This window comes from Diabrotica virgifera, chromosome 9 (genome assembly GCF_917563875.1).
Source record: "Diabrotica virgifera virgifera chromosome 9, PGI_DIABVI_V3a".
NCBI classification, from domain to species: Eukaryota; Metazoa; Arthropoda; class Insecta; order Coleoptera; family Chrysomelidae; genus Diabrotica; species Diabrotica virgifera.
The window spans coordinates 77371784-77394638 of NC_065451.1; the positions used below are offsets into that span (position 1 = coordinate 77371784).

General features: G+C 31.6%; 2 protein-coding genes across 2 annotated transcripts in view; both read left to right on the plus strand.

Moving 5' to 3' along the window:
* Nucleotides 1–22855, plus strand: part of LOC126892761 (basement membrane-specific heparan sulfate proteoglycan core protein-like) — a 262493-nt gene that overhangs the window by 218277 nt on the left and 21361 nt on the right. The window lies entirely within an intron of this gene.
* LOC126892762 (uncharacterized) lies at nt 11247–22012 on the plus strand. Its single transcript, XM_050662445.1, has 2 exons — nt 11247–11532; nt 21458–22012. Coding segments are annotated over exons 1-2 (336 nt in total). The 5' UTR covers nt 11247–11530; the 3' UTR covers nt 21792–22012.

The following is a 22855-nucleotide window of genomic DNA, read 5'->3' on the forward strand; positions in this document are numbered from 1 at the left end:
ATTATGTTAAGCGGTTGCTAAAATTATCAGATTTTGCCAAAAATTATGTTAAAATTTTTATCGCCAACCACTGCCGCAAGCCACAGAACTTGGACAAAATTTCAGTAGAATTGCTCCTATTTTTTCGGTAGAAATCGTCAAATTTCGGTTGATTTTATTTTTTACTTCTTTTGCTATCACATTGCAAAAAAATGATACTTTATTATACTTCTATTATAGGTACAAGTATTCAAAAATAAACTACCTTCGTCATAATATGATGATCAATAATCATCATTCATCATAAAAATCACTCAAAATTCAAAATCGGTTTACGTTAAAAAATGTATTTTCTCGGCTTTTTATAAAGCAGTAATTGTCTTCATTTTTTTTTAATCCATAAGTTACTTAGTTTGATATTAATGATATTTTTTATATGAAAACCACAATCCTCAATAGTATTCACTATTCAGGTAGGTACATTAGTCCCAAAATCAAATATAAAAGGACAACAAAGGTGGTCATAAAATTGATATCTGTATCTGCTGAACATTTGTCGCAAGTCGCAAGCTAGTAAATACAAATAAATGCAAACAAACTGAAGAATTCTTGAAAATTTACTAAACTCTATTGCCAAATCTATCCGTATAAAATTATGTTAAAATTATCAATTATGTTAAAAAAATATTTATTATCAGAATGCCATAAAAATTATGTTAAAATCTGATAATTATGTACAAATCGGCAACCCTGCACCAGACAATCGCTTCAAAAGTTGCCAGATTTTGCTAAAAATCACCAGATTGTTACGAGTATGCGCAGTAACGAAAAATATGATACTGCGCATAATTATACGTTATTGCGCATGCGCGTAACCATTCGAGAACGGTATGTGAAGGGTTGGAACGTGTATCGTGGGTTGGAACAAACCTAATGAAACAATTAAAATAAAAATTATTACAATGTAAGTTGTTGCTTACAAGGCCGCGTCCCACCATCAAATAATTTGATCAAACTGGTTTGAGCAAACTGAAAGTGACCGTTAGTGACGTCACATCCTGAGTGTTCATTGTGGATAATAATGAAAAATTTTAATTTTAAATAAAGTACAAACAAGTTAGACAACTCAATACAAAAAATTTGATCAAGACTGATAGTGAGAGCACAGATTTTTAGAATTTCAAAAAAACTGCAATTGTGACGTCACTTTGACGTACTTCCGGAGTTTGTTCAAACTGTTTGATCAAATTATTTGATGGTGAGACGCGGCCTTAAGAAAAATTAAGAAGTTCTTTAAAACGAATTTTTGAAAAGAACAACGATTTTTTTTGTAAAATATAATGTAAAATGTAGGTGTTCATTTTTATGAAAGGCACTGAAAATCCCTACAATGTAGATTACTTACTATTTAAAACTTTTATGTCGTAAACTTGGCCTAACAGACCATCTTTGTTTCAACAAATCTTTTTGTTGAAACACCTAGTAGAAAAAATAGTTAGTAATTAACGTACCTAATACGTATACCTACCTTTGAGATTTTAGTTTAGATCAGCGGTTCTCAAACTTTTTGAGTCATGTACCACCTACAGTTCTTTTTAAAATTTTTGGTACCACCTTAATTTTTAGATTGTATTAACAAGATTCACTATGTACTACTATTTTGATTTTTTTTGTGTTTTGTGTACCACCGCACATGATGATATGTACCACCAGTGGTACATGTACCACAGATTGAGAACCGCTGGTTTAGATGATCAAACCAACACAAAACGTGACAAAACTACAAATATGAAAAACAGTAAGCACTTAAAAACTCTATAGCGTACACATGAAAGATAAAACTGATAAATTGAAAATTGATATTATGTTGATATTAACTGAAACCAAGACATAAATTAGAAGGGCATGAACACATGCAAGAATCGCATAAACTTCGGGAAATCCCCGGTTGAACATCACAGAGGCGGATCATTTTATATTACAAATTAGACTTTTTGTATGATATGAATATTAGGCAATTCTTAATAACGAATATCAAACATAAGTAATATAATCGTACTTTTTAAATTTTAAAATAAATTTATAATATGTAGGTGAGGTCAAAAAATCACCAGATATTAAGCTTTTTAAAAAAGTTTTCACCATATCACCAAACGGCTTACAAAATCACCAAATCTGGTGAATTTTCACCAGACCTGGCAACCTCGATCTAAATTACATATTGTAGGTTATCTGTGAAGTTGGTCATAGATAGATTGGTAGAGGTGGGAAGTAACATAACTGTTACAGGTAGCATACATTACAGTAGCACACTATCTGCGGACTTTGCGTACCTATATTATTAATATATAGGATCTTATAATTCGATTCCAGCAATAAAATTGCTGGTAAATAACTTTTCCATGAATTTTGCTAATTAGCCCAGAGTAATTGTAAGGCATGAATGAATCAAATATGTAGTACTTTTTTTTGTAGATGTATTTAAAAATCCAACTAAAAAGTTATTAACCCAGATACTCCTGAAACTTTTGACTTCAAATTTTTTAATAAATTCTGCTATGAATGGATTTCCACGTCAATTATAAAAAAGTTTTACAAATAAATTTTTTTATGTTGGTTAGCCGTTTTTGAGTTATCAGGTGTATGTTATAACCAACAGTAGGAATCCAAGGTACTTAAGGATCAATGATTTCATTATACATATAATAAATGAAACTAAGTATACAAATTAAAGTTATTCTTTATTATTTTAACTAAAAAAACATGATTTAGGGTGAAGTGCAACATCGCACTTGTTACATCTGAACGCTGCCTGCTTATGACACACACCACACCTTGTCTGTTTTTCTTGATAAATGATGATATGGTCTAATCTATCGTACCTTGACTCAAAATGTGTAAGTTGACTTTTCTTTGACGGTCCGCGTTTAGTAGTTTTCTTATACATTTCCAGTAATCCTGACGCTATGCATCTTCTGAAAGCTAGATGATCCATTTTCCCACCAGTATTTTTATGCAATTGCCAGGCATTATGCTCTGCCATATCAAAGCAATGCGAAAATAAACTAAAGTACCATTTCTTCCCTCTGATACCTATTCTGTATAAGCTTATGTTTTGGTCTGCACGGTCTACTCCTCCCATATTTTCATTATATTTTTTTATCATAAATGGCTGTGGGATGAGTATACTTTTCTTTTCTTTCTGTGAATATCTTTTCACCTGTAGGGTTGGCAGTGGTGAAGTAGCATTTGATGCAATAGTAACGACACTACTGTCGTTCCATTTACATACTATAATATTGTCGCCTTCTACGAGTGAGTATTCAAATACACCCCTCCGAAATTTTTTTAAAAGCTTGGAATTTTTTAGAGGACAACCTGGCACTCGATTTTCTCGAATTGTTCCAGTGCATTTTAAATTTCTTGCTGTTAGCTCATTTATTAATGGAAGTGAGGTAAAAAAATTATCACAGAATAAGTGGAACGGCGTACCTGGGTTATCAGACTGCAATTTATCGGCAAATGACAATACGACACTGGCTCCTAATCCTAATTCCATGTATGTATCAGAAAGTGGAGTGGTGGCCCCTTGATAAGGTTCAATCCACTCGACATATCCCTGTTTTGTGGTTCCGATCCACAGTTTATAGCCCCATCTAATGGGTTTGCCTCGGATGAACTGTTTTGATCCATGCTGCCCATAGTAAGGGACCATCGCTTCATCAACACTGTGATGTTCTTCAAATGGACGAAACATATGAAATTTTTTATTGATTACTTGCTGACCCGGCAGACTTCGCACTGCCTCAATAGATAAAAACAAACTTTTGTAAACAATAAACTTAAAATAAACAAAAAATGCTCGATGTGAATGAGTTTTTATTATTATTTTTAATGGATGTATTTACACAGGATGTTTGAAGTAATAAAGTTTAGTTAGAAGCAACAAAATAAAGTTTGCAGTGCAACAGTTGCAATCTTAAATTTGTTTATCTTATAATGAATATTACAGCTTTATTTTATTTACATTCAAAACAACCCTGTATTTATAATTGTGTTGGGGGTTGTCCAACAATATAGGTGTTGAATAATCAAAATAAAATAAAATTAAAATTAAATATCATTAAATAAAATGAAACAATATTTCATAAAATTGAATAAAAGTTAATAGAAATAAATAAAACTGAATAAACTTAAATAAAAATAATAAATAAATTTAAAAAAAATAATAAACAGAATCTAATAAAAATAATTTAAATTTAATAAAATGAAATAAAATAAAATAAACGAAAATAAATAAAATACTTAAATTAAATAAAATTAAATAAAATGAAACAAAATTAATTAAAATTAAATAAAACTTTATAATTTGCTGCTTGTTCTTTTCGTGTGCTCAGAAATTTTCTTCTGCTTGCCGTTCGTCAGAAAAGCTCGGTAGAGATATTTTTTGAAAGTTTGTAAAATTAAGAAATTCATATTTTGCCCAATTTAAGTCCAAAAGTTAAACAGTTGGACTTTTTTCGATGAAATTTGTTGCTCGTTCTTCTTCTGTCCTCAGAATATTTCTACAGCTTAAGATATTGTATTTTGGACACCGATTCAGCTAGAGAAAAACTTTTAGTACGGTTCTGTTTTCATTTCATATTTTTCACATCATTATTCTGAGAGTTATGACGTCATACGTAACCCCCTTATGACGTAGAGGTATGAAATATAGATATAAACCTACTCCCAGTCAGACCAAACATAACTGCCAAACTTCATAAAAATCGGTAAAGTCTTTTCGGAGGAGTATGGCAACAAACATTGTAAAAAGAGCATTTTATACATATAGCTGTAAAAATTTTGGTGGCTACTAAAATGACAATATAAAACCGTATAAACCTTCCCTGAACTTCCACAAATAATTCAACATCAAAATTAACCAAATCGGTCCACACATTCTCGAGTTTTAGCGAGACTAACGCACAGCAATAGATTTTTATACATAAGATGCAAAATTTTAGATGGCTATTAAAAAATAACGGTCGAAGATAGAAAAGTGAAAATTTAGGGTTGTATTTACCTTTGCCTTCCACATCACACAAAATTAAGAAAAAACAGTTTGACCAAAAAAATAAAAATATATTTTAGGGGGGCAGCCCCCGTTACGACGTACGGATATGAAAAATACATAACAACCTATTCTCGGTCCGGTCAAATATACGTGGAAAATTTCATAAAAATCTATTCAGTCGTTCTCGAGTTATGTGTTGGTAATTGTCACGACTTTCTTTTGTTTATATAGATGTAAAATATTTAAATGGCCATTAAAAAATAACGGTTAGTGATAGAAAAGTGAAAATTTAGGGTTGTATGTATCTTTACGTTCCACATCATATGAAATTTAAAAAAAAAAGTTTGTCTGAAAAAATAGAAATAAATATAAGGGTGGCAAGCCCCCTTAAGACGCACGGGTATGAAATATAGACAACAACCTACTCCCGGTCCGGTCGAGTACACTTGCAAACTTTCATAAAAATCGGTCAAGTCGTTTCGGAGGAGTGTGGCAACAAACACTGTAAAAAGAGCATTTTATACATATAGCTGTAAAAATTTTGGTGGCCACTAAAATGACAATATAAAACCGTATAAACCTTCCCTGAACTTCCACAAATAATTCAACATCAAAATTAACCAAATCGGTCCACACATTCTCGAGTTTTAGCGAGACTAACGCACAGCAATAGATTTTTATATATAAGATGCAAAATTTTAGATGGCTATTAAAAAATAACGGTCGAAGATAGAAAAGTGAAAATTTAGGGTTGTATTTACCTTTGCCTTCCACATCACACAAAATTAAGAAAAAACAGTTTGATAAAAAAAAATATATTTTAGGGGGGCAGCCCCCGTTACGTACGGATATGAAAAATACATAACAACCTATTCTCGGTCCGGTCAAATATACGTGGAAAATTTCATAAAAATCTATTCAGTCGTTCTCGAGTTATGTGTTGGTAATTGTCACGACTTTCTTTTGTTTATATAGATGTAAAATATTTAAATGGCCATTAAAAAATAACGGTTAGTGATAGAAAAGTGAAAATTTAGGGTTGTATGTATCTTTACGTTCCACATCATATGAAATTAAAAAAAAAAATTGTCTGAAAAAATAGAAATAAATATAAGGGTGGCAAGCCCCCTTAAGACGCACGGGTATGAAATATAGACAACAACCTACTCCCGGTCCGGTCGAGTACACTTGCAAACTTTCATAACATCGGTCAAGTCGTTTCGGAGGAGTGTGGCAACAAACACTGTAAAAAGAGCATTTTATACATATAGCTGTAAAAATTTTGGTGGCTACTAAAATGACAATATAAAACCGTATAAACCTTCCCTGAACTTCCACAAATAATTCAACATCAAAATTAACCAAATCGGTCCACACATTCTCGAGTTTTAGCGAGACTAACGCACAGCAATAGATTTTTATATACCCGTGTTGAGCTGCCCCCCCCCACTTGCAAAAATTAAAAAACAAATAGCCCTGATTTATGAGCTATTTATGAGCTCTCATATTCCGCAAACTAAAAATTTTGAGCTCGTTCCACTGAGCAGGAATTTAATACCCTAGTGGGGGGGGGCTGAGTCAGCCCCCCCCACTACTTAAAAATAGGAATATTGAATCGGTTTTTGCGGCAGAATTACGAGCTATTTATGAGCTCTTGAAATTACATAGTTTCGATTTTTGAGCTCATCCCCTTCACCCCCAAACAACCCTTTAATTGATTTAACTTAAGAGAAAGATGCTGAGAAAACTTAAAATATATCGTATTGCGAATATAATTCCTATAGCTTATATACTCTAAGAATAAACTATTAAATCAAGAGCATTTCGATTATTGAGCTACAACCCCTTCGCCAGAAAACCACCCTATCTTCTCGGCTTAAGAGAAAGTTGTACTTAAAATGCGTTGAACTAATTATTTGGCGACTACATATCATTTAATAATTTATAACCTTCCAAATTACGCGCATTTAGATCAGTAAATTGCAATTTATTTTGTATAGTGCAGTCACTGAAGGTAAAAATCAACGATTACCTTCAATTTCGGTGAACCTTCATCGATTTTCACGAAAATTGGTCAGTGGTTAGAGGATACGTCAAGAAACAAAGGTGACATGGTACCGCCTTGCGCCTTTACCCTGAGGGTGGATACCGCCCCTTCTCGGGGGTGAAAATTATTTTATAAAAAATAACTGCACAAATCAATAAAAGAACAAATTAAAAGCAAAATTTATTATATAAAGTTAATAAAATAAGTAAATACTTTTTAAGTTATTAAAGATCAAAGATTTTAATTATTTGTGAAAAAAATGCATGTTTTGAAGAGGTTTTTTGTAAATCACTGAAAAACTGTAAGTTTTTACAAAAAAGTTAATAGTAGTTTAATTCGTATAGCTTATATTCTAAGAATAAACTCTAAAATCACGCGCCTTTCGATTATTGAACTACAACCCCTTCGCAAGAAAACCATCCCATATTCCCGGCTTAAGAGAGGGTTGTACTTAAAATAATTTAAATTAATTATTTGTCGACTATATATTGTTTAATAATTTATGAGCTCGCAAAATATACGCATCTCAATTATTGAATTGTCATTTTCTTTCTATAGTGCAGTCACTGAAGGTAAAAATCAACTATGACCTTCGATTTCGGTAAATCTCCATTCATTTTCACGAAAATTGGTGAGCGGATTTTGATACTATCAACTTTTTCTGGATCTTATTTTTCATAGGTATTTCCAAGTACTTTGACAAGTATTTAGTACCTAAGTGTTATAAAATGCATCTCTTTCCCGTTATTTAAGCTTGAACCCTTAGATTTGAACAGTCGCGGAAAAAATATACATTTAATTACCAATAACTTACTTTAAATTAACATTAAAGGGTTTTTCAAGTAAGCAATTTATTATATTTTTTATTAGCTTCAATTTTAGTGATGAAAACTTTTTTGTAAAAACTTACAGTTTTTGAGTCATTTATGAAAAATCGCTCTAAAGCATGCATTTTCTTTCCAAAAATTAAAATATTTGATCTTTAATAACTCAAAAAGTATTGATTTATTTTAATCACATTATATAACAAATTTTGCTTACAATTTGTCACTCTCTCGATTTGTGGGGTTATTTTTAATAAAGTAATTTTCACTCCCGAGAAGGGGTGACATATACCCCAGGCTAAAACCCCAAGTTCTTATTGTCAATTCGTGAAAATAAATGGCGATTTACCGAAATCGAAGGTAATAGTTGATTTTTACCTTCAGTGACTGCACTATAGAAAGAAAATGGCAATTCAATAATTGAGATGCGTATATTTTGCAAGCTCATAAATTATTAAACGATATGTAGTCGCCAAATAATTAATTTAAATTATTTTAAGAACAACTCTCTCTCTTAAGCCGGGAATATGGGGTCGTTTTCTTGCGAAGGGGTTGTAGCTCTATAATCGAAAGACGCGTGATTTAAGAGTTTATTCTTAGAATATAAGCTATACGAATTAAACTACTATTAACTTTTTTGTAAAAACTTAAAGTTTTTCAGTGATTTACAAAAAACCTCTTCAAAACATGCATTTTTTCACAAATAATTAAAATCTTTGATCTTTAATAACTTAAAAAGTATTGACTTATTTTATTAACTTTATATAATAAATTTTGCTTATAATTTGTTCTTTTATAGATTTGTGCATTTATTTTTTATAAAATAATTTTCACCCCCGAGAAGGGGCGGTATCCACCCTCAGGGTAAAGGCGCAAGGTGGTACCATGTCACCTTTGTTTCTTGACGTATCCTCTAACTACTGACCAATTTTCGTGAAAATCGATGAAGGTTCACCGAAATTGAAGGTAATCGTTGATTTTTACCTTCAGTGACTGCACTATACAAAATAAATTGCAATTTACTGATCTAAATGCGCGTAATTTGGAAGGTTATAAATTATTAAATGATATGTAGTCGCCAAATAATTAGTTTAATGCATTTTAAGTACAACTTTCTCTTAAGCCGGGAAGATAGGGTGGTTTTCTTGCGAAGGGGTTGTAGCTCAATAATCGAAATGCTCTTGATTTAATAGTTTATTCTTAGAGTATATAAGCTATATGAATTATATCCGCAATACGATATATTTTAAGTTTTCTCAGCATCTTTCTCTTAAGTTAAATCAATTAAAGGGTTGTTTGGGGGTGAAGGGGATGAGCTCAAAAATCGAAAGTATATAATTTCAAGAGCTCATAAATAGCTCGTAATTCTGCCGCAAAAACCGATTCAATATTCCTATTTTTAAGTAGTGGGGGGGGCTGACTCAGCCCCCCCCACTAGGGTATTAAATTCCTGCTCAGTGGAACGAGCTCAAAATTTTTAGTTTGCGGAATATGAGAGCTCATAAATAGCTCATAAATCAGGGCTATTTGTTTTTTAATTTTTGCAAGTGGGGGGGGGCCAGCTCAACACGGGTTTTTTATATATAAGATGCAAAATTTTAGATGGCTATTAAAAAATAACGGTCGAAGATAGAAAAGTGAAAATTTAGGGTTGTATTTACCTTTGCCTTCCACATCACACAAAATTAAGAAAAAACAGTTTGATCAAAAAAATAAAAATATATTTTAGGGGGGCAGCCCCCGTTACGACGTACGGATATGAAAAATACATAACAACCTATTCTCGGTCCGGTCAAATATACGTGGAAAATTTCATAAAAATCTATTCAGTCGTTCTCGAGTTATGTGTTGGTAATTGTCACGACTTTCTTTTGTTTATATAGATGTAAAATATTTAAATGGCCATTAAAAAATAACGGTTAGTGATAGAAAAGTGAAAATTTAGGGTTGTATGTATCTTTACGTTCCACATCATATGAAATTAAAAAAAAAATTGTCTGAAAAAATAGAAATAATATAAGGGTGGCAAGCCCCCTTAAGACGCACGGGTATGAAATATAGACAACAACCTACTCCCGGTCCGGTCGAGTACACTTGCAAACTTTCATAAAATCGGTCAAGTCGTTTCGGAGGAGTGTGGCAACAAACACTGTAAAAAGAGCATTTTATACATATAGCTGTAAAAATTTTGGTGGCTACTAAAATGACAATATAAAACCGTATAAACCTTCCCTGAACTTCCACAAATAATTCAACATCAAAATTAACCAAATCGGTCCACACATTCTCGAGTTTTAGCGAGACTAACGCACAGCAATAGATTTTTATATATAAGATGCAAAATTTTAGATGGCTATTAAAAAATAACGGTCGATGATAGAAAAGTGAAAATTTAGGGTTGTATTTACCTTTGCCTTCCACATCACACAAAATTAAGAAAAAACAGTTTGACCGAAAAAATAAAAAAATATTTTAGGGGGGCAGCCCCCGTTACGACGTACGGATATGAAAAATACATAACAACCTATTCTCGGTCCGGTCAAATATACGTGGAAAATTTCATAAAAATCTATTCAGTCGTTCTCGAGTTATGTGTTGGTAACTGTCACGACTTTCTTTTGTTTATATAGATGTAAAATATTTAAATGGCCATTAAAAAATAACAGTTAGTGATAGAAAAGTGAAAATTTAGGGTTGTATGTATCTTTACGTTCCACATCATATGAAATTTAAAAAAAAGAGTTTGTCTGAAAAATAGAAATAAATATAAGGGTGGCAAGCCCCCTTAAGGCGCACGGGTATGAAATATAGATAACAACCTACTCTCGGTCCGGTCGAGTACACTTGCAAACTTTCATAAAAATCGGTCAAGTCGTTTCGGAGGAGTGTGGCAACAAACACTGTAAAAAGAGCATTTTATACATATAGCTGTAAAAATTTTGGTGGCTACTAAAATGACAATATAAAACCGTATAAACCTTCCCTCAACTTCCACAAATAGTTCAACATCAAAATTAACCAAATCGGTCCACACATTCTCGAGTTTTAGCGAGACTAACGCACAGCAATAGATTTTTATATATAAGATAATTCGATTCCAGCAATAAAATTGCTGGTAAATAACTTTTCCCAAAAATGGCCTATTCTCCGATAATCAGCCCAGACTAAATGTGAATTTTTAAAGTGGTTAATACCAAATACTATGGACGTTTAATACAACAAAACTTTATTATTTATATGCCCATTTCGCCGATTCAAGTTCATACAGGCAACCCAAATTACACGGCACAAAGTGGTGGGTCAGGATTTAGAATCAAGTAGCAACAACGTACCAGGCAGACATACAAGTCGTGTGTGTCTGTCGTCTGTCAGGTTGACGCCATGTCCATGCCCATGAGCCCATGATTATTATAAATTATAATTAATAATTATGCATGATGGCATGATGATGAAATGAAAGTTCAAAGAGTTCATGGCTTCAGTTCAATGTTCAATCGTTAAATCAAAGTGCACAACTGCAGTGTGCAAAGTATGCAAATGAAACACATGAAAGAAAGAAGTCTTTGTGTGAAGGAAGGAAGTGTAATCGATCATGGGCTTGGATGCTGCTTTAAGATTTTGTGAATGTAAGTAATGTATTATTTAGTTCATAACTACTCATACTACATTTTTCTTTGTAGTTTTTTTAATATAAATCCTATTATCAATTGCATACATTTCCACGTATTAAAAATATCAAGTATGGCCGATCAACTTTGCCATAATTATGATGCACAAAATCTAATTCTTAAGCCGCTTTGTGGAGGTCACTCCATATTATTTGTTAAATCGGGATTTATTTTACTTAGGAATAATTAATCCAGACTTTGGTTTAGCTAGGAGACCTAATAGTTTATTAAAATTTCCATCATTATGCAGTCACACTGTTTGTGCATAACCACTTGTGACATGTTGTGATGAAAGTGTTGAAAAGGCGCGTAATTATTGCATATTACCATATTACTTAGTACGTTTCAAATTATTAATTTTCATTGAATGAAACCAATGTCTCTTTAATATAGAATACACCTAAATATTTGAATGTTAAACCAAGGGTAAACCTATCTTCCCACGACCTCAGCGATTGGACAGCTGATATTATATTGCTTTAAGAAACTCTGGACATCTTGCTAATTTTATCCTTGTGTGGCAAATCGTTATTGTTATTAGCATTCCTTGGAACTCCTGTACGACAAACTTTACATGAGTAAGTTTTAAACATTCTTATTTCTTCAGATTGTTCCCATTATAATTTTACCATTTTCGTCCTCCAAAGTCACCTCTGAGGTCTCTATCTATCAGCATTTCCTATGTATGTTTTTCCTCTCATAGCAAGTCTTCTTCCTGGCAGATCTTAAGGTGGCGCCAGATATGCGATATTTGGCAAATACTGAACAAGTGCAAGTGTTGGTTAAACAGCAAGCACATTGCACCACATATCCGAGATTTTTCGTGTATCGAGTCACTGGGAAAAACAAATATATTCTAAATGAACAAAAAAGATACAGAATGGATAGTGGATACAGAGCTTCTTATTCAACTGCTTTTGTCATTATGTCTGGTGGAAGTTTATTATTAAATAGCAGAAAAAAGGGGAAGATGATGGATTTAACACTTCATCAAACCAATTTTTAAGCTTTGGTTTGCTTTTTGCAAACGGGCTCTAAATGATGCCATTAATGATACGTTTTTCTGTTTTTTTTTAACTCACTGTGTATTTCTCACCAATCTTAGCGTGTTTTCGTTTTCATTCATCTTAAACATTTCGATTTTTATGATTTAAAAGGTTCGTATTCTATATTATGGGCTCATTTTCATAATGCATCCAAAAATTGTAAAATACTTTCATTTTTCACTCCATATTTACTATTTTCAGTATTTTCTACACTCTGTAGCAATAACTAAATTTCTTTAATAAACGATAAATATAAACTTTAACCTAATCTTAAAAAAAACTTGCTTATGCTTGCACGAATATGTGGATGACAAGAAAAATACTTAAAACAGTGAATATTTGTTTACTTTGAAGTGTTGAAAAGACTGACAACATACGGGAACACGACAAATATTTGACACACACTAAAATTGGTCAATGCCAAATAGCAAGCAACTGCTCCACACTAATAGGCAAATACTTCTTCATCCAGTCCAAATCCACTTGTTCATTATTTGCCAAATGCCGCATGTCGGCTGCCGCCTTTAGACCAATGTTCTTTTTAGCCACCTGTATTGTGGAATTTTTTGTTCATGCTTCTACCATGCCTGTTTTCCATTTTTTTTTTTGTAATCGATCACCATTCTGTTGCTTATTTCCTCTGTTCTTATTCTATCATTTTTGATGATTTTTAGACATCTCGCAAAGTTGAATTCAATTGTTTTTATTTTATGAAATAAAAATGTATACCATTTTTATTTAGTTGCAATGCGAAGGCAAAACTGTCTTCTTTTATTTCATTTTATATTAGATTTACTCATTTGAGTAACTAGGTCCATTTTCCATTGGAATTTACGAGCTGAACAGACAGGGTCATGAATTGTAAGTTTTTGAATTCCCCCTTGTCTTCTTCACTTCATCATCCATCTGACTTGCAATATTTAGAAACCATGGAGGTGTTACCAAGAAAATGGTACAATAAATTTTCAATTAAATATCTTTTAGGAATATTTTTCAATATTTTTAATATTCAATAGCAACTTCTTGCTGCAAGAAGTTGCAGCTAATAGAACATGTCCTATTTTTCATGCAATTTTGTTATATTTTTAGTAACTTTTAAGGCTACACTGTTTGTTTTTACTACATTGACATTCTGTCATCCTAAATTTCAAACTAATCAATTTTTTTAACAAAACTAGAGGAACATTTTACCAATTTCACGCTTCACAGATATTATTATTCTAGTGGATAACTTTAATTATACAACATAGGTATTAAAAAAACTATTTTCTATTTTTATTACAACTCCTTTCCTTTTGTAAATGAATAATGTATTATAGCAGTGGTTTCCAACCTTTTATGTCTGGCTACCCACCTTCTAATGTTTTTTCATATTCGCGACCCATCCCTCACCCATTATGATATATAATGTACGCTACTTCTGCCATCTTAAGAGCCACGCCGCGACCCACCTAAAATCTGCCTACGACAGACTAGTGGGTCGTGACCCACCGGTTGGGAAACGCTGTATTATAGGTATACTTGCATTAGGTATTAATTGATTTTGTTATAATACATAATATTATAATTTTCTCAAATTATAATTTAATCTAATATCTGATAACTCTATTCAAAATATTACATTTAATTTATAAAAACAACATAACCTAAAATTTATTTATTTATTTATTTATTTATTTATTTATTTATTAACGGGATAAACCCAATATATACAAAATACAATAAAGCAGAGCTTTCGTCGTAATAATGAAAATATAAAATTTAGATACATGTAAAACTACAACCAAGTATAAAACACGAACATAAAAAATAAAAGAATATAAAATATTGTTAAATGATGAAAACAACTGAATCCATTATAACAGTTAAATCTAATTGATTTTTTTGAATTCAAAATTCAAGACGCCCGAGTTCTTGTTTAATAGAGGAAACTGAAGAACCAAACAGATCTATTAAGGCGCATTTAGATCAAAGCAAACACGAATGAATGAACGAAGGAACGAATTCGTAGGTGTTCGCTTGGTCATTCGTTCGCTACAAAGTAGGGCCATTTACATTGAAGCGAATGTTCGCATTCATTGATGATCGGGAGTGCATATTGCCCGCAGATGTTTTTAAGATGGGCCAGTGCCAGTCACACATTGTGTTAAGTCAAAGTCAAAATTTTATTTACGCATATAGCATTTACAGAGTACGTAGGTATAAAACAACAATAATTATAAAAGTACAAATGATAGTTATAAGTATAACCTATATAGTCTTACAAAGTTAAATCATTAGAATATACATACAAGTCAAAATATATTAAAAGATTACTATAACAATAACAAGATGTCGTGACTAGATTTTTTTTCAATAATTATAAAAACACTGAAACATATATATAACAAAAAGTTTGGAGGTAATAAGTTTGAAATCAGATTACATATTTAATAAATAAGACACATTTTACCATAATAATTTTAATATTAATTTGATAGAAACTTTTTTATTTTACCACTAAATTTATTAAAACCATCATTAAATAAATCCAAATCACACTTTTGTAACATTTCATTTGTTAATTTGCTCATTCGACAAATAGGCGAGTTAATGCCATAATTGGTTCTATGAAACTCAATGTTAAGTAGTTGGCTATTTCTGGAATTAATAGATGGAACACGCAGGCCAACAGCTGCCAGGAGATCTGGGTCGTCAATAATATTATTTATGATTTTATATATTGTACAAATATCTAAATAGTTCCTTCTGGTTTCCAAAGGGGTTAAATTCAAAAGCCTCATGATGTCATTAACATTTATCTCTTCATAAGGTATTTTTAGTTTGTGACCTATTCGTCTCAAAAACTTTCTCTGAACTCGTTCAAGTTTTTCTTTGTGCACAGTGTAATATGGATGCCATATAGGTGCTGCATATTCTAGAATTGATCGCACTAAGGAACAGTAAACTTCCTTTAAAACAAATATATTGTCAAAACATTTTAATGTTCTAAAAACAAACCCTAACAACCTCATTGCTTTATTTGTAATCAGATCAATATGGTTTGAGAAATTTAATTCACTATCAAACCATACACCAAGATCTTTTATTAGGTAACATCTTTCAAGGCCTACCGAATTCAGAGTGTAATTGAAAAGAATAGGCTTTTTTATTCTGCTAAATGTAATGATTTTACATTTATTTATATTTAATGTTAGATTATTAGTATTACACCAATTTGAGAAGATATTGAGTTCTCTTTGTAAGTCTAGACAATCATTTGGAGACTTGATGATGTTCAGTATTTTGACATCATCTGCGAAGGCCTTGAATAAACAGTTATTAAAAACATTCTTGATATCATTAATAAATACATTGAATAATAAACTTGATAAGTGACCACCTGACCACCCTGTGGAATTCCAGAAGTAACAATGATTTCAGAGGAGATAAAGTTCTTCATTTTCACAACTTGTTTTCTTTCTTTAAGGTTACTTTGAAACCAATCAAACATTGATCCATGAATGCCCAAGGCAGACATTTTTCCAAGTAAGATATTCTGATCAATTTTGTCGAATGCCTTAGAGAAATCGGTATAAGTTACATCAACCTGGTACCCATTCTCCAAGGCACTCAACAAGACATGCTCATAACTTAAAAGATTAGAAACTGTTGACCTACCTTTGGTGAAACCGTGCTGTTCATCAATAATAATATCTCTAAAAAGTGGATTTAATTTATCTGCCACTATTGCTTCGAAAACCTTTGGACTAAGTGAAGTCTTAGATATAGCTCTATAATTTTTAATATTTGATTTATCTCCATCTTTATAAACGGGTGTAACAAAAGATTGTTTCCAAACAGCTGGAAATTTTCCAGTTTTCAAGGATAGGTTAAAGATTTTACACAAAACTTCTGAAAGGACATATTTACAGTTCTCTAAAAACAATACTGGCAGATCATCCGGACCCTTACTTAATGATGGTTTCAATTTGCTTATTCTATCAAAAACATCCAACACAGAAAATTCCATACCACCAATATCTAAAAAATTTTCATATTTAAAAGACATGTCTGTATCTTCATATTCCGAGAAAACAGATGCAAAATGTTCAGAAAACAACTCAGTTATTTCCTGGGGGTCAGTTGTCTCTCTTTCAGAAAAGGACATACACTGTGGATACTCCAGAGAACCCTTTTTTGAATTTACAAACCGCCAAAATTCTTTTTTGTTAGAGAGTTGGGACTCTAAATTTTTTAGATAGTTCTTATATGATGTTTTTGATAATTCTCTGCATTGAGATCTTATGTAAGAGAATTTTAAGTAATCTTCATAAGAACTTGTGCTTTTGTATGTTATATGAGCTTTTTTCTTTTCAATAATAAGATGTTTTAATTCGTTATTCATCCATTTTGAGAATTTTGGGGATTTGTATCTAGATCTAGGTGTAAAGGTATCAATAATATAGAATACTATGTCATAAAATTGAGATACAACAATATCGACATCTGCTTCCTCAGAAATGAAACTCCAATCCACACAAGACAGATGATAATTTATTTGTCTAAAATCAGCACATTTGAAGTTATAATAATAATAATAATCACTAGGCAATGGTATTGAAGCATCAGATAGAACAAAATCTAACTCAAAAGCTGGGTGAGGGTCATCCAATTTTAAAACAGGTTTATCACTTATGACAACATGTACATCCTTATGGTTGGAGAAAAGTAGATCCAAATAGTTGTTATACCTGTTTGGAATGTCTATATTTTGATATAATCCAAGGTAAGCAGCACAATCAGATATAAAATTAGCTTGTTTAGTTATTATTCCACAACGGATCGAACTATTTTCACAACTTATCCACTTTATCTTAGGTAAATTAAAATCACCCCATAATAGAATGTCAGTAATTTCCATTTGCTCAACAACATTCATGACAGATAGACAATATGTCTCATAAGTTTCTACATTTGAATCACCAGGTATGTAGGCATTTCCGATAAGTATTTTATGACAACCAATACTTATCAACACAAACAAATGTTCAATAGTGTCAACTGTAGTATTAAGTATACGACAAGACAATGTGTTTTTAACTGCAATAAGCACCCCACCCCACCCATGTGTTACACATCTACTGGTTTTCTCAGATCTATCACATCTAAAAATTTGATACCCATCAAGACCCAACTCGCTAGTCAATATACTTTTGTCTAAAAATGTTTCTGTCAGCAAGACAATATCAAAGTTTTCAACAAGTACATTGCACATAAGGGTATGTAGTTTTGTTTTAATACCCCTTACATTTTGGTAATAAAATTTTAAATATTTATTGCATTTCTTGGTGTATTGTGAAAATTTGCAGGTTTCGTTTGTGTTCTATGATGTTCTCGAAAATTGAATGGTCTAAAAATTACATTTTCTGGCCAAAAATCACTAATATTAATTGTATTATACAATGTTTCACAGATTCCTATCTTGAAGCTCTTGGAACTTGCTTTGGATGGTAATTCTTTGACAACTATATAGTGCATTTTGTTTAATATAGTCAAAAATTACTTGTTCAGTGGCATTGGTATCAATCAATTCGGCCTATGAATAGCCATTTTTTCCCAGGAACACCTTTAAACAAAATTCCAGTGCTACTGGCAGATCCTTTATTAACTAATTTGGTAAAAGTACTAGTAGTTTGTTGTTTATTTTTGGGTGGCTCAATGATCTTAGGTAAAATTGTGCCTGCTATAGCATTACTAACAGCTTTACTCACCTGACTGCTTGTTATAATGTGGTTATCATTCATGTTTTCGTTCATAACATGACTGTTGTTTTGATTATGAATCTGTAAATTCATTTCATTGGTAATATTTTGATTTTTTGAAATTTCATGCTTATGTTCTCTATTCTTCTTTTTCTCAGTATTTTCGGGCTTAGCAGTCCTTAAGTTTTCATCACCTGATGTTGACATTAAATGTTGGGTTTTCTTTTTACAATGTTGGTGAACACTCAAACTTCCTATTTTTTCATTACTCTCAGATTCAGTGTGGCGGGAACTTTTGGGATTCTTAACCTCACTTTTACGCACATTTTCCAATTTTTCTTCCAAAAACACTATTTTATCTCTTAAGAGGTCGTTTTTTTCTTGCACTTCCAATAACAAAATGGACAAAAAGGCATTGGAGTCCTCTAGTAACTTGTACCGGTCCTCTAGGGTGATATTAGCATTGTTATTATCGTTGCATTTAGGACAAAGCACCAAGTTGTAATTTATAACCCTAAAGCCTTTTATTCTCACAACACAATAGCTATGGTATGTAGCTTTACACTCATTACACGTAACAGCAGCTTTTATAGCTCTTTTACAACTTTTACACATATGTTTTTCGGATTTTTCGTCACTTTCATTAACAACAGCAACTTCACTGTCCGCCATCTTGTCACTCATTAAGTATGTGTTGTAAGTTTATTTTCGTGTTTCTTGCTGGGTAAATTTTAATACAATAATACCTTACAAAAATAGCAGGTAGCAGGTATTATACGCTGTTTGAGGGAGCTTAGAAAATAACATAATAAAGAACCAGCTTTCTTAAAATTCTTCCTCGAAAAAGTTACTTGCTCTTGATATTATGACTATATTATGTTCAAATAATAAATTGTAAAGCTGGTGTATCAAAATAAATTTGCTTTTAATTAATTTTAGCAATTAATTTGATTTGGTTACCTCATTAGTGTTTCTGGGTTGAAATTTATCTAATAAAAATATTAGGCTTTTAAAAGCAAACCATTTCGAACCCTCTTTTTGTCGTTCTCATCTAAATGATGCCAGAAGCTAATTCATTTTTTTAGTTCAGAGACCACAATCCATTCTCAATCCCAATGCTCAATCATGGTTCGCAGCAAATAAACTTAAAATAAATGACACCAAAACTCAAAATTTATTCATTTCAACTAATCCATTCGATGCTCATGTGGAAAAAAATACTGTAAAATTGCTGGGCATGACAATTGACAACACACTGACTTGGTATAACCATATTGACCATCTCAAAGGCAAACTTTCCAGTACTTTATTTTTACTTAGACAACTAAAACTTGTTACAAGTGTTGATACCTTAAGAACAATTTATTTTTCTCTCTTCCATTCGTTTTTGTTTATTTTCAATATTGAGTTTTGATTTTCGACCAATAAGCCAGCTCATTTGTCGTATTTTGATGTTAACTTCTGTAACTAAAAAGAAAAAACGTCATACCTATGGAATAATCATAAAATTATAATTTGGTCAGTGTGGTAGCAATTAATTACATTTATTTATCTATCCAGTATTTAATAAGCAAGCATTTTCTGTAAATTTGGAATATTTTAAAGCAAAAAATGTCGTAACTTATTTCATCTCCAAGTAAAAAGTCCGGATGTTACATAGAACTAATAATTTTACTTAGAACTTTCAGTGAAAAATGTCCTATGTAAATATGAATCATTTAATATTTCATCACAATCTATAGAAAAATATGCTTTAACACAATACAATTTGCTGATGACACTGCAGTGATATCATATGGAAAAAAATTAATAAAGACAATGGACTCATTGCAGAGGCAGGTGGATGACACAATATCTTGGATGAATAAATGGAGATTAACAATAAATCCTTCTAAAACAAAAGTAATAATATTTAACCATAGAATCCAAGATCACTCACCAACTATAAACATATGCTTCACAATGAATGAAGCCACGTCACCAGAAATTTTAGCTCTTAAAGTACATAAATACACATGTAAGGATCACAAAAAATGTGATTGTCAAACTATTAAAGTTGTTGATAAAATTAAATACTTAGGAGTATTTTTTGACAAACACATGAAGTGGGAACCTCACATTGAATATATTTGTGGTAAATTAAGAAAAATTATGTACAAATTTTACATTTTAAGAAAATGTTTAACAAAGGATACTATCATAAATATATATAAAGCCCTAGTCGAATCTATCCTAACATATGGAATATGTACCTGGGGTGCAGGTTATTCTAACGTTCTATCCCCCTTAATAATAACACAAAAAACAATTTTAAAAATCATTTTATTTAAAAAGAAATGTTTTTCTTCAGAAGATTTGTTTATAGAAGCAAATGTAATGCAGATTTTTCAACTTTATATTAAAACCATTGTCAGACTCTATTGTAATAATAAGTTACCAAAACCCAGCTCAAACCATCAATTTCTAACTAGATTTACTACTAATAATATGTTAACGACTACTACACCAATATATTACACGGCTGTTCAAAAAAGCTTACTCTTCACAGCTCCAAAAATATTTAACTCTTTACCTCAAGAATTTAAAAATAAAAAATTTATTAAGATAAAGAAATCACTTTCTAGCTGGATAAAAAATATAAAAATAAATAACATATTCTAGTAATAATGTAAAACTTTATAGAACATAGACATAGTCTTTTGTAAATCTTTATTAGGTTAAGTGAATTTTCTCTTGTTTTCTTAATAATCAGTTACCTCCATTAGATTAATTTTATTGATTATAATAAATAGAATAAGTACACACACAAACAATATGTTCATCGTGTACTTAGCATCTAAGTTTTTGCATGTAAACTGATTTTTTCTTGAAATAAAATTTTTATTTATTTATTATATGCGACAATATAATTAAACCCTCCCAAACTGTTAAGTATTTGGGAATAGAAATAGATAACAAATTGACGTTCAACCACCACAAAGCAGTTATAAAAAGGAAAATTATAACTAGAGCAAAACACTTCAGAAGTTTAACATACAAGAATGAGGGAATTATGATTGAAACAGCAGCCAATATTTATAAAATGATTTGCAGGTCCATGCTGGAGTATGGTTCTGCAATTTTCTATAATTCTAAAGGCCCTGCCAAAAATAATATAAAAGTGGCTGAAACAACTAGCCTTCGACAAATTACTAGAATGCGTCATCCTGATAATCCACTTCACAATCCATCCAACAGAATGCTGTACGAGGAAACTGGAATTGAACCTATTAATGAGAGACTCAATAAGCTGTTTAAATATCTCTTTATTAATGACAGTAACAAAAATTTGATTGAGCCCCACATTGTGAAGATACCAGAGGACAGTGCCCGTAGATATCCAGGAAGAACTCTTTTTGAAGAAGTCTGCTACACATCAAGACAATAAACAACTCTATTCAAATCATCATCTGTATTGTAACTAATTGTCAGTGATATTGTGATTACCGCCACATACAAATATTTTTTTTTTTTTTAATTATTGTATTGTATTAATATTAACAAAAAACATATATTGTAATAATGTATATTAATTGTGTAAATTGGCTGAAAGACTTCGGTCGATGGCCTTTTGGTACATTGTATCAATAAAGTATGTTTCTCTCTCTCTCTCTCTCTATGCTTTAACATTTTGCATAGAATGTTAATCTTGTAAAAAGCAAATAATAAGATTATAGTTAACTACGGAACAGAATTTTTAGTATTTTAATGCATGCAAAGATTATTATCACAACTATATCGAATAACGTCCTATGTGGATATAGTTCAACAAAAAACTATTTTTTGAAAAGCACTATTATACAAGTGCCGGCAAAAAAAATCTTTACATTGCCAAATAAATCACCAATTTGAAGACAATTTGCATGCATTCTGTCTGCGCTTGGAGGGGAGGGTAGGGGAGGGGGGACAGCGTACTTGCGACAGCAATTATCTGTAGTTTACGGACCTCTTGGCTTATTTAGGGTATTCTGCACGTTTGTACTGTAAACAGTTAACTTTGTGCGGTGCGGGTAGTCAGTGTTAAACTTCTTCTCATTTACTGTATAAAGTTTGAGATCGTCAAATTCTAAATTGAACTGACAAATATGGGTCGAAAGAAACTCACAAAAGAGGAGAAGGTTTGTGCTTTTTAACATTACTGGAGAAAGGAGACTCTGTAATTACCGTAGCGTGTGATGTTGGTGCTTCAAGAGGGGCTATTTATCAACTGAAACGTTCAGTTGCAACATTTCAGTTGATAAATAACCCCTCAGAGTCTTCTGTCTCCAGTAATGTTAAAGCACAAACCTTCTCTTTTGTGAGTTTCTTTCGACCCATATTTGTTAGTTCAATTTAGAATTTGACGATCTCAAACTTTACGCGGTAAATGAGAAGAAGTTTAACACTGACTACCCGCACAAAGCCAACTGTTTACAGTGCAAACGCGCAGAATACCCTAAATAAGCCAAGCGG